The sequence below is a fragment of the Sphaerodactylus townsendi genome, linkage group LG11, assembly GCF_021028975.2.
Source record: "Sphaerodactylus townsendi isolate TG3544 linkage group LG11, MPM_Stown_v2.3, whole genome shotgun sequence".
NCBI lineage: Eukaryota > Metazoa > Chordata > Lepidosauria > Squamata > Sphaerodactylidae > Sphaerodactylus > Sphaerodactylus townsendi.
In genome coordinates, this window is record NC_059435.1 from 56,397,291 (window position 1) to 56,416,546 (window position 19,256).

General features: G+C 47.6%; 1 protein-coding gene across 2 annotated transcripts in view; it reads left to right on the forward strand.

Moving 5' to 3' along the window:
• The first annotated feature begins 12,485 nt into the window (after positions 1 to 12,485).
• SPAG6 (sperm associated antigen 6) overlaps positions 12,486 to 19,256 on the forward strand; it is a 48,431-nt gene continuing 41,660 nt past the window's right edge. Inside the window, exons 1-2 of one of the 2 annotated variants that reach the window (XM_048511620.1) lie at positions 12,486 to 12,783; positions 13,293 to 13,388. In XM_048511620.1, the coding sequence (XP_048367577.1) occupies positions 12,759 to 12,783; positions 13,293 to 13,388 (121 nt within the window). In that variant the 5' untranslated portion in view covers positions 12,486 to 12,758. The remainder of the gene's footprint in view (positions 12,784 to 13,292; positions 13,389 to 19,256) is intronic. The other variant, XM_048511619.1, reaches the window with a different exon arrangement.

Here is a 19,256-nt window from a genome sequence, read left to right on the forward strand (position 1 = left end):
GCGATGCCCCAAATCGGGGACTCAAAGAGAAAACAAGTTCCTCTCCTGGTTTGCCACGTGAACGTCTGCTCTTCCCCGCTCCCCACGAGTCCCCGAGACGGCCCCATCCCAGCAAAATGAAGTATTTGGATGGATGAGTCAAGCCCGTATACTCGGGTCAATGGGATTTGTTCCCACGTTATGTTAGGAAAGGGGCTATGCAGAGTCAGTGCTTTTTAGGACTGTTGAAATCAGCGGGCTTAAATCTATATGGGAGGGGGGCGGGATATGCTTAGGAGCCGATTTGTTTTCGAATGGAGGTCAGCACACTCCACCTGGCTTGAGCTGGTTTGGGGGTGGGGTGCGTGTGTCAGGCTATCCTCTGCGCTTTCTATTGCCGCTCAATGCTGGGTCTATCCGCCCCCCCCCCCCCGCCCCGCGAAGTCACCTTGCAGTCTCAAACCGCGCTATGCCTGTCATTCTGGAGGAACTCCTCAAGGTCACTGTGAAAAACAGCGTTTTGCAAATTGGCTTTCCGCGTTTTGTGGTGAAACATCCCAAGAAAAGCAACAAGGCAGGTCAACCAGTTTCCTGTTTCCAATGGACGTTGGTTCTGTGCATTAAGGGTAGAATTAAAGGACAGGGGTGTTGTGGGTTTTCCGGATTGTATGGCCGTGTTCCAATAGCATTTTCTCCTGACGTTTCGCATCGGCCATATAACCTGGAAAACTCACAACCCCCGAGTGATTCCAGCCGTAAAAGCCTTCCACAATAAGTTAAAGGGCTGTTGTAAGGTGACAAGGTTGGATGGTGAGCATCTGCAGTAGACAGCAGCCCTTCTGGTCTAAAACCCAACAAGGGCAACAATAAGGGCAGCAGAATACTTTTTATGAGGACCAGCTGCCATGATATTTGGGCTACTGCACTTTGGTCACATGATGAGGAGACTGTGGCCCCTTCCGCACATGCAGAATAATGCACTTACAATTGTTTGCAAGTGGATTTTTCTATTCCGCACAGGAGATGGATTGATTCCCTCAAGGAAGCCACCGGCTCCATTTTGCAAGAGGTGAGCATGGCTGTTAATGATGGAGGACATTGATATGAAGGGATAGAAAAAATATATGATGATTTTAAAGGCCTCCTTTCCCGGCCATCTCTGCGTGGAATCCTTGCCTGCAAGAAAAAACTCAGTAGGAAGCCATGCATCCCCCCAGGCCTTTGCAGGCCAGCCTTCCTACACATGTAGGAGGGAAGCCCAGTTTTTCCTGGAGGTGCTACTGCCTGTTCCGGGCTGTTGAAACCTGGGGGAGGCTTCCGAGGCATTCGGTATTTGTCAACCCCAATTTCAATGGCCTAAATAAAACATGAGCGATGAAGAAGGCTGTTTCGAAGGCTGTTCAAAAGCTACAGAGAGCCAGGGTGGTGTAGTGGATAAGAGCAGGTGGATTCTAATCTGGAGAACCGGATTTGATTTCCCCACTCCTCCACCTGAGTGGCAGAGGCTCATCTGGTGAACCAGATGTGTTCCTGCACTCCTACAAACTTGCTGGGTGACCTTGGGCCAGTCACAGTTCTTTGGAACTCTTTCAGCCCCACCTACCTCACAAGGTGTCGGTTGTGGGAAGAGGAAGGGAAAGGAGCTTGTGAGCCACCTTGACTCTCCTTACACATGTCTCCTCCTCCTCCTCCTCCTCCTCCTCCTCCTCCTCCTCCTCCTCCTCCTCCTCCTCCTCCTGTGAGGCTGACTTCCAAGTGAACAGATATGAGAATGAACTGATGGACTATCTTTTATGCCTGCTCATTTGGACATAAGTCTTGCGGAGGGCGAAGGAGAGGGTTCCTAAATTCTTTTCCACCTCTTCTATGATTTGGGGTGATTAAAAGTCTCTGTAAAAAAGATGGGGGTGGGGTGTTGCTTTTGTGACCTCCAGAGTTCAGGTCAAGATGAAGGGATCTGGCTTTGAAGCTCTTGACCTGTCCAGGTTCAGAGTCCACCTTAGGGACTATCTGTTCACCTCTTGCCTTCTCCTTCTCTTCCTCCAAGGAGCTCAGGCTCCTTCCGTATACGCATTGCAAACATTACCCCACCGAAGCATGTGGTGGGTTTTTCGGGCTGTATGGCCTCGTTACTATTGGAACACAGCCATACAGCCCAAAAAACCCACAACATCCTAGTGATTCCAGCTGGGTTGTGAAATTAACTGGGTTGTGATTCGAGCAGTGTCCACTTTTGATCCACTTTCAATCCACTTTGCAGCTGGATTTTACTGTGCAGAATAGCAAAACCCACTTGCAAGCAATTGTGAAAGTTGATTGAACTTGCATTATTTTGCATGTGCGGAAGGGGCCCTGTTCAGAGTGCTGGCGACTCTGCATAGACACCCTGCAGCAAATATATCAGGAAGTCTGGCTGAAAGAAGAGCTCCCATCTGGTCCTTATCGCGCTCAGCAAACTTACTGGATTAGCAAGGATGTGCATGGGACAAACGCGGCTCCTATTTGAATGATGTCCTTTATGGACGAAGGAAGCCAATGGCCAATCAGCCACTATCCCCCCCCCCCCCCCCGGTGGGGGGGTCTGTCTGTCTGTCTGTCTGTCTGTCTGTCTGTCTGTCTGTCTGTCATCTGCCACCTTTCCCCTTAGGAGCTCAGGGCGGCTTCCATACAAAAATGCAGCCTCGCAGCCCAGGTAGGATACTAGATGGGATTCCCACACTTGGATTCCTACTTGGATTAGATCTCCTCGGAAATCCCAGACCAAGTTGCAGCTCCCTGCCATGCAAAAGCGGGCAAACAAGACATTGGACAGCCCAAGAAAATATATCTAGCGGGACTCGGGAGCAATACGAACGAGAGAACTGAGCACCCGCATGCGCACCGCAGCCCTGATGATCAGGCCGGATCGGCTTGACGCGCAGCAGAACAGCTGTGAAACGTGCGTGCGTGCGTTCCTTCCTTTCCGCACTGGGCGCGCATCTGAACGAGAGGCAATACTCCTTCCAGGCATAAGCAAGAGCGCTTTGGCTTTGGCAGCCACCTCCAGATCCACAGTTTCCAGGCATGGGCATTTATTGGGGGTGGGGTGGGGGCTAGTCTGTCGCATCCCAAATCAATCGCCCCTGTCTTGTGGCAGAAGCCCCCTTCGTCAGACCTCACGCCTGAAACCTCCTAATGCTGCCAAAGGGAGCCAGGCTGCTTGCTTCCAAAGATAAGGGTCTCTGCTTGGGAATCCTTGGCTAGACCCCCCAATCTTAAATACATTCATTTACCCAGGAGCGAAGTCCCTGGACTTCTGTGTGATTTACTTGATGGACAGGTGTGTTGACATTTCTGGACAACTTTCTTGGCAACCTGGCTGGAGTTCAAATACTCTGGTTCATTCGGAATGCAGCTCTCAGTCCCCATTATCTCCAGTTAAAAGGATCTGGTGGATAGACCTGGAGAGCCGCTGCCGCCGCCGGTCAGAGTAGAAAACACTGACCCTGATGGAAATCACTTGATTCAGCAGGAAGCGGTTTCATGTGTTTCAGTGTGCATGAGCAGGTTGGTTTAGACACGAAGGATTTCTTGGCTGGCCACTCACACAACTCACACAACTCCTTTGACCAATTGGCCATGCTGGCAGGAGCTGATGGGATTTGTAGTCCATGAACATCTGGAGAGCCGCAGGTTGCAGACCCCTGTTCTAGAATCTAGCACCTTTGTGGAGTTGCTTGCAGAGTGCTGAAGAGGAGGGGGTTCCGGATCTGATCTAACCTCAGCAAGGAACTCACTGAAGGGGTGTAGCAGGGGTGTAGTATACTAGCTGCCATTGAATCTCAGTAGCAGGACAAGAACCCCGGTTTAATTCACAGTAAAGATTCTGAGAAGGGTGACATGGAAGGCTGGCCTTTTGGAAGGTCCAAAAATGCTGCCTGGCGTTGCAATGGGGCGGGGTGGGGGGAGATGCATGGGGGTAAACCAGACTGAATGCTCAATTTGGATCTGGAAACAGGAGGGGGAAAAAATCACAATCACCCCAACTGTTTTTCTTCCAGGTTTCTGTCTTGTTTATAAACAGGGTATTGGGAATCATAGAATCATAGAGTTGGAAGAGACCTCAAGGGATATCAAGTCCCAACCCCCTGCAATGAAGGAACACACAATCAAAGCACTCCTGACATATGTTCATCCAGCCTCTGTTTAAAAACCTCAAAAGAAGGAGACTCCACAACTCTCCTAGGCAATGAATTCCACTGTCGAACAGCCCCGAAGTTCTTCCTAATGTTTAGGAGGAATCTTTTTTTCCTGCACCTTTAATCCATTTGTTTGCTTGCCTTCTATGGCGGCTTCCTCAAACTAGCTCAGGGCGGTTTACAACGGAGAAATGGTGGACACCATCCTACAACAAAAGCTGATAAAAGCTGATATAAACCCAAACAAACAAACTTGGTGCCTTAAAACCGAGAGTCTCAAACATAGCCAAGATCCTCCCATGTCAATCTCGTCAGTCCGACTGGGGAGGGAAAGAGGAGTGGGAAGGGGGGAAGAAATGAGCCCCCCCCCCACATTTTTCAGTGCAGAGCTATGGGAGGACCGCAATAAATGTCAGTGGTCGTGTGGGAGGAAAGGGTGGTGCGCAGACCGAAACTACTCCACTGAGCGCCTCCCCTGCTGTTTGAGGAACTGGCTGGTTTGAAAGTGAAACCAGCATTCAAGGGGAGACATTGGCACCTTCCACACATGCAGAATAACGCACTTTCAATCCACTTTCACAATTGTTTGCAAGTGGAATTTGCTATTCTGCACAGCTGCCAAGTGAATTGAAAGTGGTTTGAAAGTGCATTATTCTACATGTGCGGAAGGAGACATTCAAAGGCAACCAACGCAGGGTCAAACTGCCATCCACCTCCAGAGGTTTAAAGCAGCTGTGGAACCATGACGGGCAGAATGATGCACTTTCAATCCACTTTCACAACTGTTTGCAAATGGATTTTGCAATTCCGCACAGCTGCAAAGTGGATTGAAAGTGGTTTGAAAGTGCATTGTTCTGCATGTGCGGAACAGTGATGAAACCGATTCCTACGGAGGGCAGGTTGGTCGGAAGCTACCCACAAAGGTGTCAGTGGATCTGGCTTTATGGCTAATTCCACAGGGGACTTTTTAGGCACAGGAAGGAACTGCAGCGGATTGTTGGGGAATGGTTTTGCCAGACATTTTCTAACCTCTTGACTTCTAAACAGGCCAAGGATTCAGATACGAAGTAGATTCACTTGGGAGCAGGAATGGTGTGTCCAGTTCTGCCCGGAATCAATGAGGCCTCCTTCTGGATTTGGATGGATTCAATAGGAGCACATTCACATGTTTGTTGACTGGGCTTTGGGGCTCAAAGGCGGCTTGTTGCAATAACATCCTTCGACTATGAAATAGGCAAGCTCCCCTAGATGGCTCAGACTAGCCCGATCTGGTCATAGTCCCCTCCCACCTTCCAGACTCTAAATGGGGTGGAGTCTCTACGCCCCCTCTGATCATCTCTTGCCTTGAAAACCCTGTGGGGTTACTATAAGTTGGCTGTGACTTCATGGTGGAGAGCAGTCTTGCTGAGAGACCAGTGGGATTTGGGGAAACAGTCTAACTGAGACCAGTGGGATTGGAGGAGGGGTGGGGGGAGACGCTCACTGAGGCTAATGGGATTTATTCTCAGGTAAACCTGTAGAGAAGTGAGGCTGCGAAGAATGCCCTCTATAGCGGTCTGTTTGCATTGAAAGTAGCTTGAAGTTCTGCACATGCGGAAGGGGCCTCCGTTCCTAAGGGACAAAGCCCTGCACTTCACACCCGCCACAAATCCCTTCTGTAAGCAGGTTCGCCATAAAGTTAGACTGAACCTCTCTGACTGGTTATCCTTATGGGTGCTGTGATTTGACGCCATACAAGGGAACGCAAGCCCGGACAGTGAGAGATCTCGCTGAAATGGGAGGCTGACGGCCGGAAAAAAGTTACACTGCAAAGCACACGGCAGAAAACGCAGAGCAAGTTCATAGCCTAAGCTCGCTTTTTAAATTAACTGTACCCCTGGTAATGACACTTCTGGTCCTAAAGAGGGGTATTTTACGTGGCATCAAAATTAAATGTGAATTCTGACGTTATTCCGTGGTAGCGTGGACTCAGATGTTGAAAGGACTATCTACATTAAACGGAGAAGTTATCTGTATTTGTAAGTTATGAGTAAATATTGAATAGATGGAATCGCCATCAAAGCAAAGGGTAAATTTTTGAGGAATATTCAAGGGTAGGAAAACTTTTAATTCCACCTTACTTTTAATTGTTAGATGATTCCTGATGAATATCTGGGTCCTCAGTTTAGCAACCCGATTCTTATCTGCCAGGGCAAACAGGTCCCTTGGCTTGTACCCCCGCCCCCCTTTCAAACACACAGAGCGCTACACAGCCAAAGTGAAATTCCCGAAGTCCCATTCTTCCCTACTGGAGAGTCTCTCCGATTGATCAGCTCGCTGATTTTAATTATTTTATTTCTAGCTATCATGCTGAGAAAGTTATGCGATCTTGTGTGATGGATGGTAAAAGCCATCTTCTTCTTGGAGGGATGACCTTCCAGGTGATCGGGAGCTACAGCCGCAGAAGGCCATTGCGTTCACATCCTATATGTGAGCTCCCAAAGGCACCTGGTGGGCCACTGCGAGCAGCAGAGAGCTGGACTAGATGGACTTTGGTCTGATCCAGCTGGCTTGTTCTTATGTTCTTATGTTCTTATGACCTAAAAGAATGTCGCCAGTGTTACTGGGTTGGCTGAAGAGTTTGTTATGGTGTGGCTACATGGATCTCCCACTTTCTAGGAAGATCCCAAACTCCTTTCCTTGGAAGAGTCTCTCTGAGGCTGCTTCCGCACATGCAGAATAATGCACATTCAATCCACTTTCACAATTGTTTGAAAGTGGATTTTGCTATTCCACACAGTAAAATCCAGATGCAAAGTGCATGGAAAGTTAACTGAAAGTGAATTATTCTGCATGTGCAGAAGGGACCAGAGTCTCGATTTTACATCGGATTTTAAGCCTGTTCCATGGGTTCCTCCGCAGGATTTCCTCCCCCATTTATTTGACAGTTTGGACATTCTTGAGAGCATTTTTTTAAAAAAAAGATCCAGGCACGTGGCCAATACATTAATTGCTCTCCCAAAGCAGCTGCGCAAAAGTGCAGGAATTTAAACCGCTGGAAACTCAGTCTGACACACGTGCCCTTAAGGGCGAGGGAGTGCAAGCGCAGGTCAGGAAACCCAAGCATAAGGGATTTCCCGGCACCTGTTCCGCACCCTACCTACTTCCGCGTAACTGCCTCGTGGATGCAGAAGCAGCAGCCTAGCAGCCTGTCCGGGCTGATTCCTGGCGGCCTTGCTTTGTCTCACCCTCCGGGGCGCCCAGAGGAGGCGTTGGGTGACCGGAGACTTGGGGAAACACGGGCGCAGATGGGTCACCGCCTGTGCTTTACTTGCGAGCAAGTGCGTGCCGGATGGCGGCCTTTAATCCTTACGGGGGGGGGGGGGGGGTTGCAGCCACGCATGTCCGAGCTGCAGGAGGAAGAAACGCCACTTTCGAAAACAAAAGGCAGCGTTTAGAGCTGCACATGCGCACTGCAGGCCGGAGGCAACGGGGGATATTTGCACAAAAGCTGGATTCCACCCGCGCCCGATTTTAATGCGGTTTTCACTCAGTGGCGATTCCGATCCAGCGGCTGCGGGACGGTGGTTTGCTAATGGCCGCGGGGTAAAGGTTTTGGGGTGGGCTCTTTCCAGGACCTTGCAAACCCCCCCCCCCCCCCCCAGCTCTGAGTAGCGTTGCAGATTGCTACGAACAACAGGGGCGCGTATTCTTGCTTCGGAGCAGCCCTGCGAGTGCGACTCCCTTGCATGGACCTTGTCAGGGAGGGGAGAATTGGCTGTGCTGCAACCCGTTGCCGGGCCCTTCAGGCTTCGTCGCCAAAGCTGCGACCTTTCCTCGGCATCCAAGGCCCGACTGGATTCCGCGCAATTGCAGCAAACTTTCCTGGGCTCCGTCGCTCAAGCGGACGCCACTGACGCAGCCTCCGACGCTCAAGCGGAACTCCGAAGTCCGTCCCACCCAGACCCCCTCCCTCGTGGGGCTCGGGGCCCTCCTCCTGCGCCTGGATTCTCCGTCGAGATCCTCCTCCCTCCGGCCCCTCCAGGGCCGTCTGGGCCCCCCCCCCCCCCGGAGTTTTACGGCCTCCCTCGCGGTTTGCTCACAAGCGCTGGGCTTTTCCCTGCTGCGAAAGCCCCACGGAAGGGGGGAAATCCCACGGCTGCCGGACAGAGAGAGGCCGATCCTACCCCCACCCACCCTTTCTGGGCACTATCGGTTTCCCCACAGGCCGGTTAGGCCCCTTCCACACATGCAGAATAAAACACTTTCAATCCACTTGCAATGCACTTGGGAGCTGGATTTTAGTGTGCGGAATGGCAAAGTTCACTTTCAAACAATTGTGAAAGCGGATTGAATGTGCCTTATTCTGCATGTGCGGGCCTTAGCCTGTTTGCAGTCCGATCTACTCCAGAGTCGGTCTATTCTGAAGCTGGAAATTAGGCGCCGGTACCTGTGCATAGATTGCGCTGCGCATTCTATTGGCGCAGCTGCGGTCTTGAAGGGCTCCTCTGGTAAGGAGGAAACCTCCAGACAGAGTCGGCACCTCCTGGGACACTGGAATCAGAAACCTCGCCCCCAATCCCTGCTGCTTCCTTATTCAGATCCTCCCCACCCCCTTCCATGAAACTTTCAGAGGATCGCTCTTAGAGATAGATGCGCTTTACCTCCTCCTCCCCAGTCCCCTGCCTTCAACCTAAGGCACAGCAGCCACAGCAGCTTTCCCCACTACAGTGCAGGCTCCCCAGCATAACACAGGGAGGAGGGAAACTCCCTTATATTTTTAGTGTGGTTCCCAGGCAGCCCCTGACAACTGGAAATCAGAGTCCAGCAAAAGCAGCTGCGGTGTACGCCCTGCAGGGATCCCCGCATCTCCAGTTAACGGATGGGTTGTTATTATGTGAAAGACCTGCGATGGGTTGTTATTATGTGAAAGACCTGCGCATGACTCTCTGGAGACCCACCACCAGTCAGACAATATTTATTCTCCTTATGTACCACTACATGTATCTTTCGCACTAGGACTCAAGGCGGATTACAAAGACTCTGGCCCCTTTTGCACATGCAGAATAATGCACTTTCAATCCACTTTCAATGCACTTTGCAGCTGGATTTGACTGCAAAATCCACTTGCAAACAATTGTGAAAGTGGATTGAAAGTGCATTATTCTGCATGTGTGGAAGGGGCCTGAGTTAATATACTCGGACACTGGATAAACAATGAAACAGGATTTGTGTTGCAAAACCACCCAGGAGTCCCAAAAAGCAGAACTGAAGCAAAGTATGAACATGACACATTCCATTATGCAAAATTCCATAGCAGGGTTCTTGTTTCAGCCAGGTCAGAGCAGCAGCTCAGAGTCCAGCCCCCAGTAAGCTGTGTGAATCATTTGGTGCAGAGCAAGTCTATTGCCTGCAGTGGAAAAGCCCTCTTGAATAATTCAGTTTTGCATAGCTTGGGGAAAGCCACCAGATTGGGAGTCTTCCTGGGGCAGGCCATTCCACGCCATTCCACACGAGGGGCACTGGGTACCTGTGCCCATTTGGAGTCCTCAGCTGACTGGACCAAGCGTTTGATTCATCCTGCCTCCCCAGGTCAAAATGAGGAGGCAGGCTTGGTGAGGGCCTTTTCCTTGCTTTGAAAGGGAGAGGAAGAGAAAATGTTTGCAGTCCTATTCCCACTTTACTTGGACACAGGGGACTTTTGAGCAAACGAAGGCCCCTTCCACACATGCAGAATAATGCACGTTCAATCCACTTTCAATGCACTTTGCAGCTGTGTGGAATAGCAAAATCCACTAGCAAACAATTGTGAAAGTGGATTGAAAGTGCATTATTCTGCATGTGCGGAAGGGGCCTTGGGCTGCTTGTGAAAGGTCAGTCTCAGTTCAATCTAGACATTCTGGGGCAGGTCATAACAGGAGTGCAAATGTCTTCAAAGATCAGGAGGAGCAGCCTCACCCCCAAGGTAGTTTTTTGCTGGGGAGTCCAAATAGGGTGTGTGTGTATGTGTGTGGGGGGCACCAATGGGATTTGGAGGCTCATGCTCAAATAACCCCCCCCCCCCGCCCATCACCCAATTTCAGCCTAATTTACATCACAGGGTTGTGAGAATAAAGTATAGAAGGGGAGAATGATGTACCCCAGTCTGAGCTCCTTGGATGGTGGGAGAGTCAGAAATGCAAGCAAATGAATGGACGCAGGGTCCAGGTTCAGATGCCCCACTATGGGCTTTATTTGTTCTTCTGGCAGCCTAGAGCCTGACCATGGGTTGGGATTAGGCAGGGTATAAATGTAATAAAATATTCAGCTTGTCATCCAAAATCTCAACCCTAAACATATCAGAAGCGAGTCTTCCTGGGGTGCTGCGCAAATGTGCCCGGGATTCGAGCTGCCTATGAAACGCCAATAATTTCTGCGTCATCCCCAAGTGCTACAGACGTTCAGAAATAACAGACGTCAACAGAAAGATCCGTGTGGATCTGCCCTTTCTTCCTGGTTGCCGGGAGCTATGGTCAGCTTGACTTTACCACCGAGCACTCTGGAGAGAGAAGGAAAGAGTTGCACGCGACTTGTGCATCAAATAAATGACAGCAGACGAGGGAAGCAGTATCGTCTAATGGGTAGAGTACTAGGCTGAGACCGGGGAGATTAAGGTTCAACGAATCGGTGACTTCACTATACTTCGGTAAACAGTTTTTCACACGGTTGTTGTACGAATCAAATGATGGAGGGACGAAGTCCTTGGGGACAGGTAGGATGGAAGTGCCCAAAATATACTCAGCAGAAGTAGGAGAAAGGGTGTCCCTTGCTTTATTTACAGTTTCTGGAAGGGTTTCTCTGGCTGAAGTCTCATACAGAATAATGTACTTTCAATCCACTTTGCAGCTGGTTTTTACTGTGCAGAATAGCAAAATCCACTGGCAAACAATTGTGAGTGAATTCAAAGTGGATTGTTCTGCATAGAGAGTGGGGTGCTTGGGGTTACAGAGCGGTATTTAGCCGGGTCTCTCAGCGGGACCAGATCGGAGAGCCTAGTAGAAAGGGCTGGGAGGCGGAAGGGCACCTGAAGTCTGCTCCTGGCCAAAATGGGCGAGCGAATCCGCCTCTCTTTTAATACCTGGACATTTGACAGACAGGCACCTTTCCGTTCGGGAAGAAACGACAATTCGGTTCATGTGGCTGGGGAAACTCTCAGGAACCCCCTTCCCTGCCCTCGCAGAGTACAACAATAACGCTCTACACGTGTTCCTACAGGAGGAATTCTGAATGTGTGAAGTGAAAGGGGCTTTTGACGGGTGGTGACGACGAATGAGCTGGCAAAGCTTTCTTCTGAGCGCCTTGGGAGCGATCCACTGGCTAAACTCTTTCTCTTCTGTGTCACGGAGTCAAAAGGACAAGATCAATAGACTGTCGAGGTGAGAAACGTCTTTTCTCGGGAAGGCAGAAAGCCATTCATTTAGTACGTTAATATATATATATTAGCTGAAGATGCAAAATGGGAGAGGATCAGAATTCTGAGCGCATCTCGTGGCTCTCCGACGGTGGGAAATCTTCAGTTCAGTAGACTGGCCCGGGACCGGGTTCACTGGGTTGCTTCACAGCTCCCGTTCTGCCCGTGGACCGAATCCAGTCTGGACTTGTCCAGAGCACCTGCTGAGACTAGTGTCTTTTGAGGATCGGGGCCGGGCGCAGAATGAGCCGGTTCCGAAGCATGCAGTTAATTGGGTGTGCAGCCAGAAAGGGGCTTCAGAGGACGGCCGCGCTGAACTTCAGGAGACCGGCCAGATGCGAGCCCAGCGCCGCTCCCACCGTCTGAATGGGCTCCTTTAGTTCAGCTCATCGTCGAGGAAGGAAACTTTTCCTTTCCGGAGCTTCTGCCCTGAGCATGCTGACCTCGGATCAGGCGCAACGCCGCGCCCGTTGAACGTGGGGGTTTGTGGGGCGGCGTGGAGAAAGTCCGCCAAAGAGGACCAACAAAGTCGATGCTTTAACTGGTGCAGCCATGTGAGTCCAAGATGGATTCCGCACAGCGTATATTTATAACGAGTGGCAGTCGTTGTAAATGAACTCGTTTTCCCTTTGGGGATTGCAACTCGTTATAAATCCGCTGTGCGGAACACACTGCACGGCTGGAGCGGAGCAAAACGCTTCGCCTTCCTCCGTCGATGTGTGATTCTCCCGGCTGCTCGCAAGCCCGTCCCGGGAGCGGCCGTCGGGGGCGCGTCCTCAGGCGCCTCCCCAGAATGCCCGGGGTCCAATGCAGGCCTCCCCGAAATTTGGGTTTCTGAGTCGGGCCCGACTTCCGGGCAAAGGCGCCGCTTCTGGGCAGAGGGCCGCGCTTCTTCGGCGCCCCAGCGGCCGGGGCCTGCCCCACCGGCTCCGCCAAAGGGCCCTTCTGGCCCCCCGGCCAGGCCCTCCCGAGCCCCGGCCTCCCCTCTGCCTCGCAGGCCGGCCGACCGAGGCTGCCCCTCTGATGTCACAAACCGGGGCGGAGGCGGCGGCCTCCTCTGTGGCGCCGGCTTCCGTTGGGTTGCCTAGGAGCCCGAGATAAACACACACACAGGCCGCCGGGCAGACAGGCAGGCAGGGAGCCGCCAGGGAGGGAACAGGGAGGAAGCGACCATGAGCCAAAGGCAGGTCTTGCAAGGTAGGCCGAGGGCGACACGTGTCAGGGGCTGGTCGTCAGAAAGGGCCTCGGGCTCAAGGGTTCAGGGTCTCCCTTGCTTTGGGCGGGTCTTTGCTGGCTCGTGTGGGACCGATCACTTTGGAAAGCCTAGTTGGCAGGGTGGGGCAGGGGGAGAGGTTTCAGAAGCAGCTGGCAGTCCTTCTGCCCGGCCTTTTTGATAGGGAAAGCCCCCGATGATCCGCTGGAAAGAGCACGTAAAAGCACTCCCGGCCTTCACTTGTTAGGAGCTACATTGGGTCTGGGACACAATCCTGTAGTTCATCCCTCTCTCCAGCCCCCTCCACTGATACCGCTGGGGGATCATCTGTTAAGTAATCCCAAGCCGCTGGTGGGAAATCCTGGCCCTGATGTATCCAGAGAGACCTCTGGCTTGGTGCTCTGGAGATACTTCCCCAGGTTTGAGCTTCTAAACTGGGCAGAACTCCCCTTTGCCAGCCACTCATGCTACTTCTTTCCTTCCCCCTTGACAGTCTTTGAGCAGTACCAGAGAGCCAGGACGCAGTTTGTGCAGACGGTGGCGGAGCTTGCTACTAGGCCTCAAAACATTGAGACCCTCCAGAATGCAGGTACAATAGTAGTTGTAGTAGTAGTAGTAGTAGGGATAATCAGGCAACCAGTTCTCTTGTCTGTGAGTTCTCTTGTGGGGTGATTGAGTGGCTTGGTACTTTCAGTTCCTTGGCATTTTCCAGCAGGCCCAAGAACATGTTCAGGTAAGGCATCTGGTTTCAGTATGAAATCATCTGGTATATTAGCTTTATAGAGCCATTCATAGCAGCAAAGGGACTCCTGCACAAGTGTTTCCAGGCCATTTGGAATAATTGAAGCCAGGACAAGGAGGGGAGGGGGTATAGTTCTCTGCTTTGTGTTTTCTCCTCCCTCCTCCCGGCACAACTGTTGGACAAGAAAAATGTGGCACATGCGTAAAGCAGAATCAAACGTTCAATGAATTTTGTTCCTGTTTTAATTAAGGTTATTTTGGTACTGAAACTGTTAACCTGAGGAGTAAATGTGTCAATTTTTGAGAGGTCCCACATTCAAACAGAAAATTAACCAGATTCGAACTGAAGTGATATCAATAAAGCAGAGGGAAAGATGCTTAACATAGCTTAATTTTTATAAATCTAGCAAAGCTACCATTGAATCAGTAGAACAATTTACCAATGAGCAATTCATGCTGTCTTTTTGGATATGTTTTAATCCTTAATTTTTTTAATCCTTAATTTTATATAATTAAGCGTCTACTACAATCTGTTAGCCAGTTTTTAAAGGTTTATGTTGGTGCTGGTGGTTTATTGTGATCAGAATTTTACTATTTTTTAAAATTAAAACTGTTTATCTGATTCAGGATACCTTCCATATCTTTTCCACTGGTTGATCAGTGTTCTGATTTGTATGCAAGCGGTATGAGTATGCAGATAATTCAGATGGACCTTAATAGATCTTCAATGTGTCTTCTTAATTAACTTTGAAACTGTTTGCAGGTCTGAAGCCTAGTTCTCCCCAAGAGCGCTGCATTTCAGGGGCCCCTCACATGCTCATGACTGCTCCTCCCTATAAAAATAGCAATACTCCCTGCAATAGAAAACAAAGATTGAATCCACAGGTGCCATTTAAAGCACTTATCAGATACTCCCCTGCTTTGGCTGTGTGCATGTGAAAACCAGGCATTTTAAAATCACTGTATCAGGTTTCTGATTTGATTTGAAGGCCATGCAGGGAGATGGATTTCCAGTTACATTTCAGCTTTCAAGCATTTTACCATGCATTGTTTTTTGTCTAAATATTAGGGAGCAGTTTAGGATTCACATACTCATTTTGTATGTGTGGGAATGTTTTTCTGGGGGGAGCATTCCATGTGAATTTTAATGTGAAGTGTAGCAGTCCAGGTGTAGGTTTAGCCACCTCAGCACCATTTTCTGAAAATTTGCCCTTATTTGCTTCTAGTGATGCAGTTTTAAAAGATAACCATGCTCTTGGAAAATGGACTAGCGGCCCAAGTTAAATATTCTTGTTCCATTGGTTTTGATGGCAGGTATTTAATTAAATGCATCATTCTTTCATTGAACCCACTTTTTAAATGTTGTTGGAATGTTGCCCTTACCCGTTACACATGTTTCACCCCCTGTGACTCTAAAAGTATTTGTTTTATTCTGATTAGTTATGGCCTGTAAGATATATGATGGCTTTAAAATGTCCCACAGCTGTTAGGAATCACTTGTAAACAAATGTCAATTACATTTGGACTGCTAATTTTTTTTGTAGAAATGATTGTTAAGGTTTCTGAATGAAAGTTTTTTTCACTGTTCTGGTTTTTAAAAGTTTCCTTGCAAAAACAGAGACTATCCCTATTTCTCATCTACTTTGCACTTCTGAAGCTCTTACCCACGAAAATACATGCCACAGCAAATGTATAAGTCTCTAAAATGTCATAAAACTCTTTGTTCTGCTTACTGATCTGTTGAATTTACTTCCCAGTAAATTATTTCAGAAGCTGGTTGTTGGCATGCGTCCCCAAAGCTCTGGCCTTTAGCCAGTTACTCCTGTGTACACTTCAGTGGAATGAGTGGAAGCCATGCAGAATCTCCCACACAATTTGCATGTCTTTCATAGGATGGGTTTCTGATTTAGAAGCTTTTAAAGAATTGCACAAAGCCTGATGAATTATTTTTTAATGGGAGAAACCAAAGAACCTGTTATGATAGAAAAACTGAATAAAGCACAGCAAAATTGAAATTACATTTAATAAAGACATCTTATTTTTTTTTCTGCTGTTTGGGATTCTTTTATAATTAGAGATTCAAGGGCCTAAGAACAAGATGTAGGCATTTAGATTAACACAGGAGGTTATATAGAAAGTTGGCCGAATCTTATTGAGCTTTTATATTTTTAAGTTCCTTTTTTACAATGTGAGGCTTGGAAACATGTCTGAAATTGTATTGTTTTCCTTAAACACTTCTCAGGCTTAAAAAAAAATAAATACAAGAATGGGTTGCAAAAGACCACGGAAATAAATAAATACTTTCCAAATCCATAGGCTTTGTCTTGTTTGTACCATTTTACCAAGATGTGCTCTTATAGTTGGTTTTCAGTGTGAACACCAAATAGACCTGCTTTGCCTGTCCTGTCGTTTGAGGATGCCCTGCGGAAAATACCAAGACTGTATTATGTGTGTTCTGTATGGAGTTTTTTTTAAAATTATGTAATGAGGCTATTCACCATTTATTGAAATATGAGGCTGTTAATATTTCTGTTCAGCTAACCATTTCTAATTATGACTTACCATTTATATTTTGACATTTATATTTTGGTTTAATACATTTATGTTTTGGTTTAATACTGCAATATAATTTAATCAGTCATAATTTGGTTTAACACGGCAATATAATTTAAAATGGTTAAACTTGGAAGGGGTTGTTTCTTTTAAAATCGAAATCTGGTTATGGACCCAGTTTTAAACAGTTTGCTCTCAAAACTCCTCATTAGATGCTAGAAGACCTGACAGCGGAAAAGTTGCAAAAACCTCTGCCTTCTATGCTTCTGTGAGACTTCCACATGTGACCAACCAAGCCAGATGTAGCCCACAAACCCTGCCTGGTGGTTTACTGGGTGCTTTAATAAATCTTGTTGTTTGCATTTCTTCACTCAAGGTGTGATTGGTGTTTGGAATGTGCTGCCACAGGAGGTGGTGATGGCCACTAACCTGGATAGCTTTAAAAGGGGCTTGAACATAATTATGGAGAAGAAGTCGACATATGGCTACCAATCTTGATCCTCCTTGATCTGAGATTGCAAATGCCTTAGCAGACCAGGTGCTCGGGAGCAGCAGCAGCAGAAGGCCATTGCTTTCACATCCTGCACGTGAGCTCCCAAAGGCACCTGGTGGGCCACTGCAAGTAGCAGAGTGCTGGACTAGATGGACTCTTGTCTAATCCAGCAGGCTCTTTCTTATGTTCTTATGTTGCAGGCTGGAACATCAATTGTATATGCCTAGCTAGATCCAATTGAATACAGCACATAGCCATTTGGCTTAGTAGGTGGCAGGCTGTAGCATTTAAGAGTAGGGCTGTCCCTTTAATTAGGGCTTCATGGCAACATTAACAAACAGAAACCAATCAAAACAGGAAGTGGTTTTCACAGAAATGAGCAGAAATGGCAACACCCACAAGTACTGCACTTGCTTGAGAAGCAGGGGTGATCTGTTGGTTTTATCAACAGCTGTGAAGCCAAATAATAAATAGCTTCTCTTTTTCTTTTCTTTTTGCAATAGTATCAATCACAAAACCCTAAAGCAGTTTTTCAGTTTCATCCCTTGCATAGACCTTGGAACTGAATGATTAAAGAATATCTGTTCAGACAAGACCTTTCTTCATCTAAACTGTGTTCAGTCTAGATTTGTTTGTATATTCAATTTACATCTCCATTTTTTCCACAATGGGGATCTACAGTAGTTTACAGCAGTCTCCTCCTTCTCCATTTCATCCTACCACAACCCTGTGAGGTAGACTAGACTGAAAGAACATGACTAGCCTGTGGGCACCCAGCAAGATTTCATGGCATAGGCATTTGAATCTGGGTCTCCCAGATTATAGTCTGACACTAACCATTACTCTGCTTGACCTATTTACTATTTTTGTTTATTTATTTACTTAATTTGTACCCCACCTTTCTCTCCAGTGGAGATCCTAAGCATTCTCCTCTCCTCCATTTTATTCTTACAAAAACTCTGTCGGATAGTCCTAAAGTTACCCAGCAAATTTCACATATTTCCTCTGTTCCTTTCACACCACTCCTGGCAGTGTACACAGGTGTTCCCAGGAAAAGTCCCATCCAAGCCCGGATGGGACCCAGGCCTGCTTAGTGCAACTAAGATTGTTTCATCGTGTGCCATTTTAGACCATCTGCTAGCTCTTTATAGTGTGGTGGTATTGGCGACTGAACACTCATCTCTTCCACACATGGCTTGTTCTTGTGCCACTAATACACAGGTGTCAAACTCGTGGCCCTCCAGATGTTGTGGACTACAGTTCCCATCATTTCCTGCCAGTATGATGCGATTGTTCTGATAAATCTTGGCATTTAAATGCGGTCAGAATCTCGCGTCTAATTTTCTGGCTATAATTAGTTGATTTGATGACAATATTTTGTCTAAAAACTACTAATTGAGAAGCTGATGGCAGCTAATTATTTCCAAAAAGAAAAATGTAATACAGTTTGAGACACAGTTGTATAGCAGACTCCAGACAAATCTGTTACACTGCCTTTTCCGGCTTTTTTTTTTTTTATTAACCTGGGGCACAGCTATCTAAATAGCACTAACAAAAAAAGAAACAGCGATTAACTTCTTCTGCAAAGAAATTGTATTTTCTAAAAAGTAAACAATTATTTCAGTTTCTAAAAAGAGGCACGCCACAATCCGGTGTGCACATTCTGTGCTGGATTGTTGCCATAGCTTTGTAGAGTCTAATCCTTACCATGTTTGTTCAAAAATGCCCAGTATTTTGTTGAGGCTTCCTTCCAAGAAAGTCTGCTCAAGAATCCACTTTACTCTGAAAGCTGTGGAGTACTTTAGGTTTCTGATCCCTTCAAAGGGAAATGGACGGAGGCAGTGGTGGGATTCAGCGTATTCGCACCAGTTCGGTAGAACCGGTAGCTAATTTTTTGTCTTGTTCAGAGAACTGGTTGTAATCCCACCACTGAGTCCTTTCAGAACCGGTTGTTTAATTATTTGAATCCCACCACTGGATGGAGGGTTTTTACAGTTCACTAAATTGGTCCTAACCGGTGTTCCAATTACAGATCTCTATATAATAACTTTTATATATGCCAACTGATGATGTACTGTATATATCAGATGCTTGACTAGTCCATGAATCATTATGCCATAATTTTGAAAAAAAAATCTGTTTAGGGCTTCATAAGGTACCCTTTTTTGTTTTTACATTAATTCTGAGATCTTAAACAAATTCGCGGGGCCCTAATGAAATCAGTGGGATTTTGGGCAAATGTGCCTAGGGCCCCTTCTGCACATGCAGAATAATACACATTCAGTCCACTTTCACAATTGTTTGTGAGTGGATTTTGGTATTCCGCACAGCTATGAAGTGGATTGAAAGTGGATTATTCTGCATACGCAGAAGGGGCCTAGGAGAAAGTCTGCAAGTATAAAGGGATATCAGGATCCAGTTGTGTTCTCAGTAATAGTAAGTGCAGTTGTAATTAAATCCAGCACAGTTGAGACGCAGCCTTACAATTGTGTTTCCATGCCATGTGCTATTACTTTTTGTTCTGTTCTTTTACGGTACCTTTTTGCTGCTTATGGCTGTGCATGTGATGGCAGGGCTCGGCCAGAAATATTTGAGAAATTAGGGTTCCTGATACCTTATGAAGGAGCCATTCTGAGTATTTCTCACTCTTTCATGAGTCCCTGTCCCTGA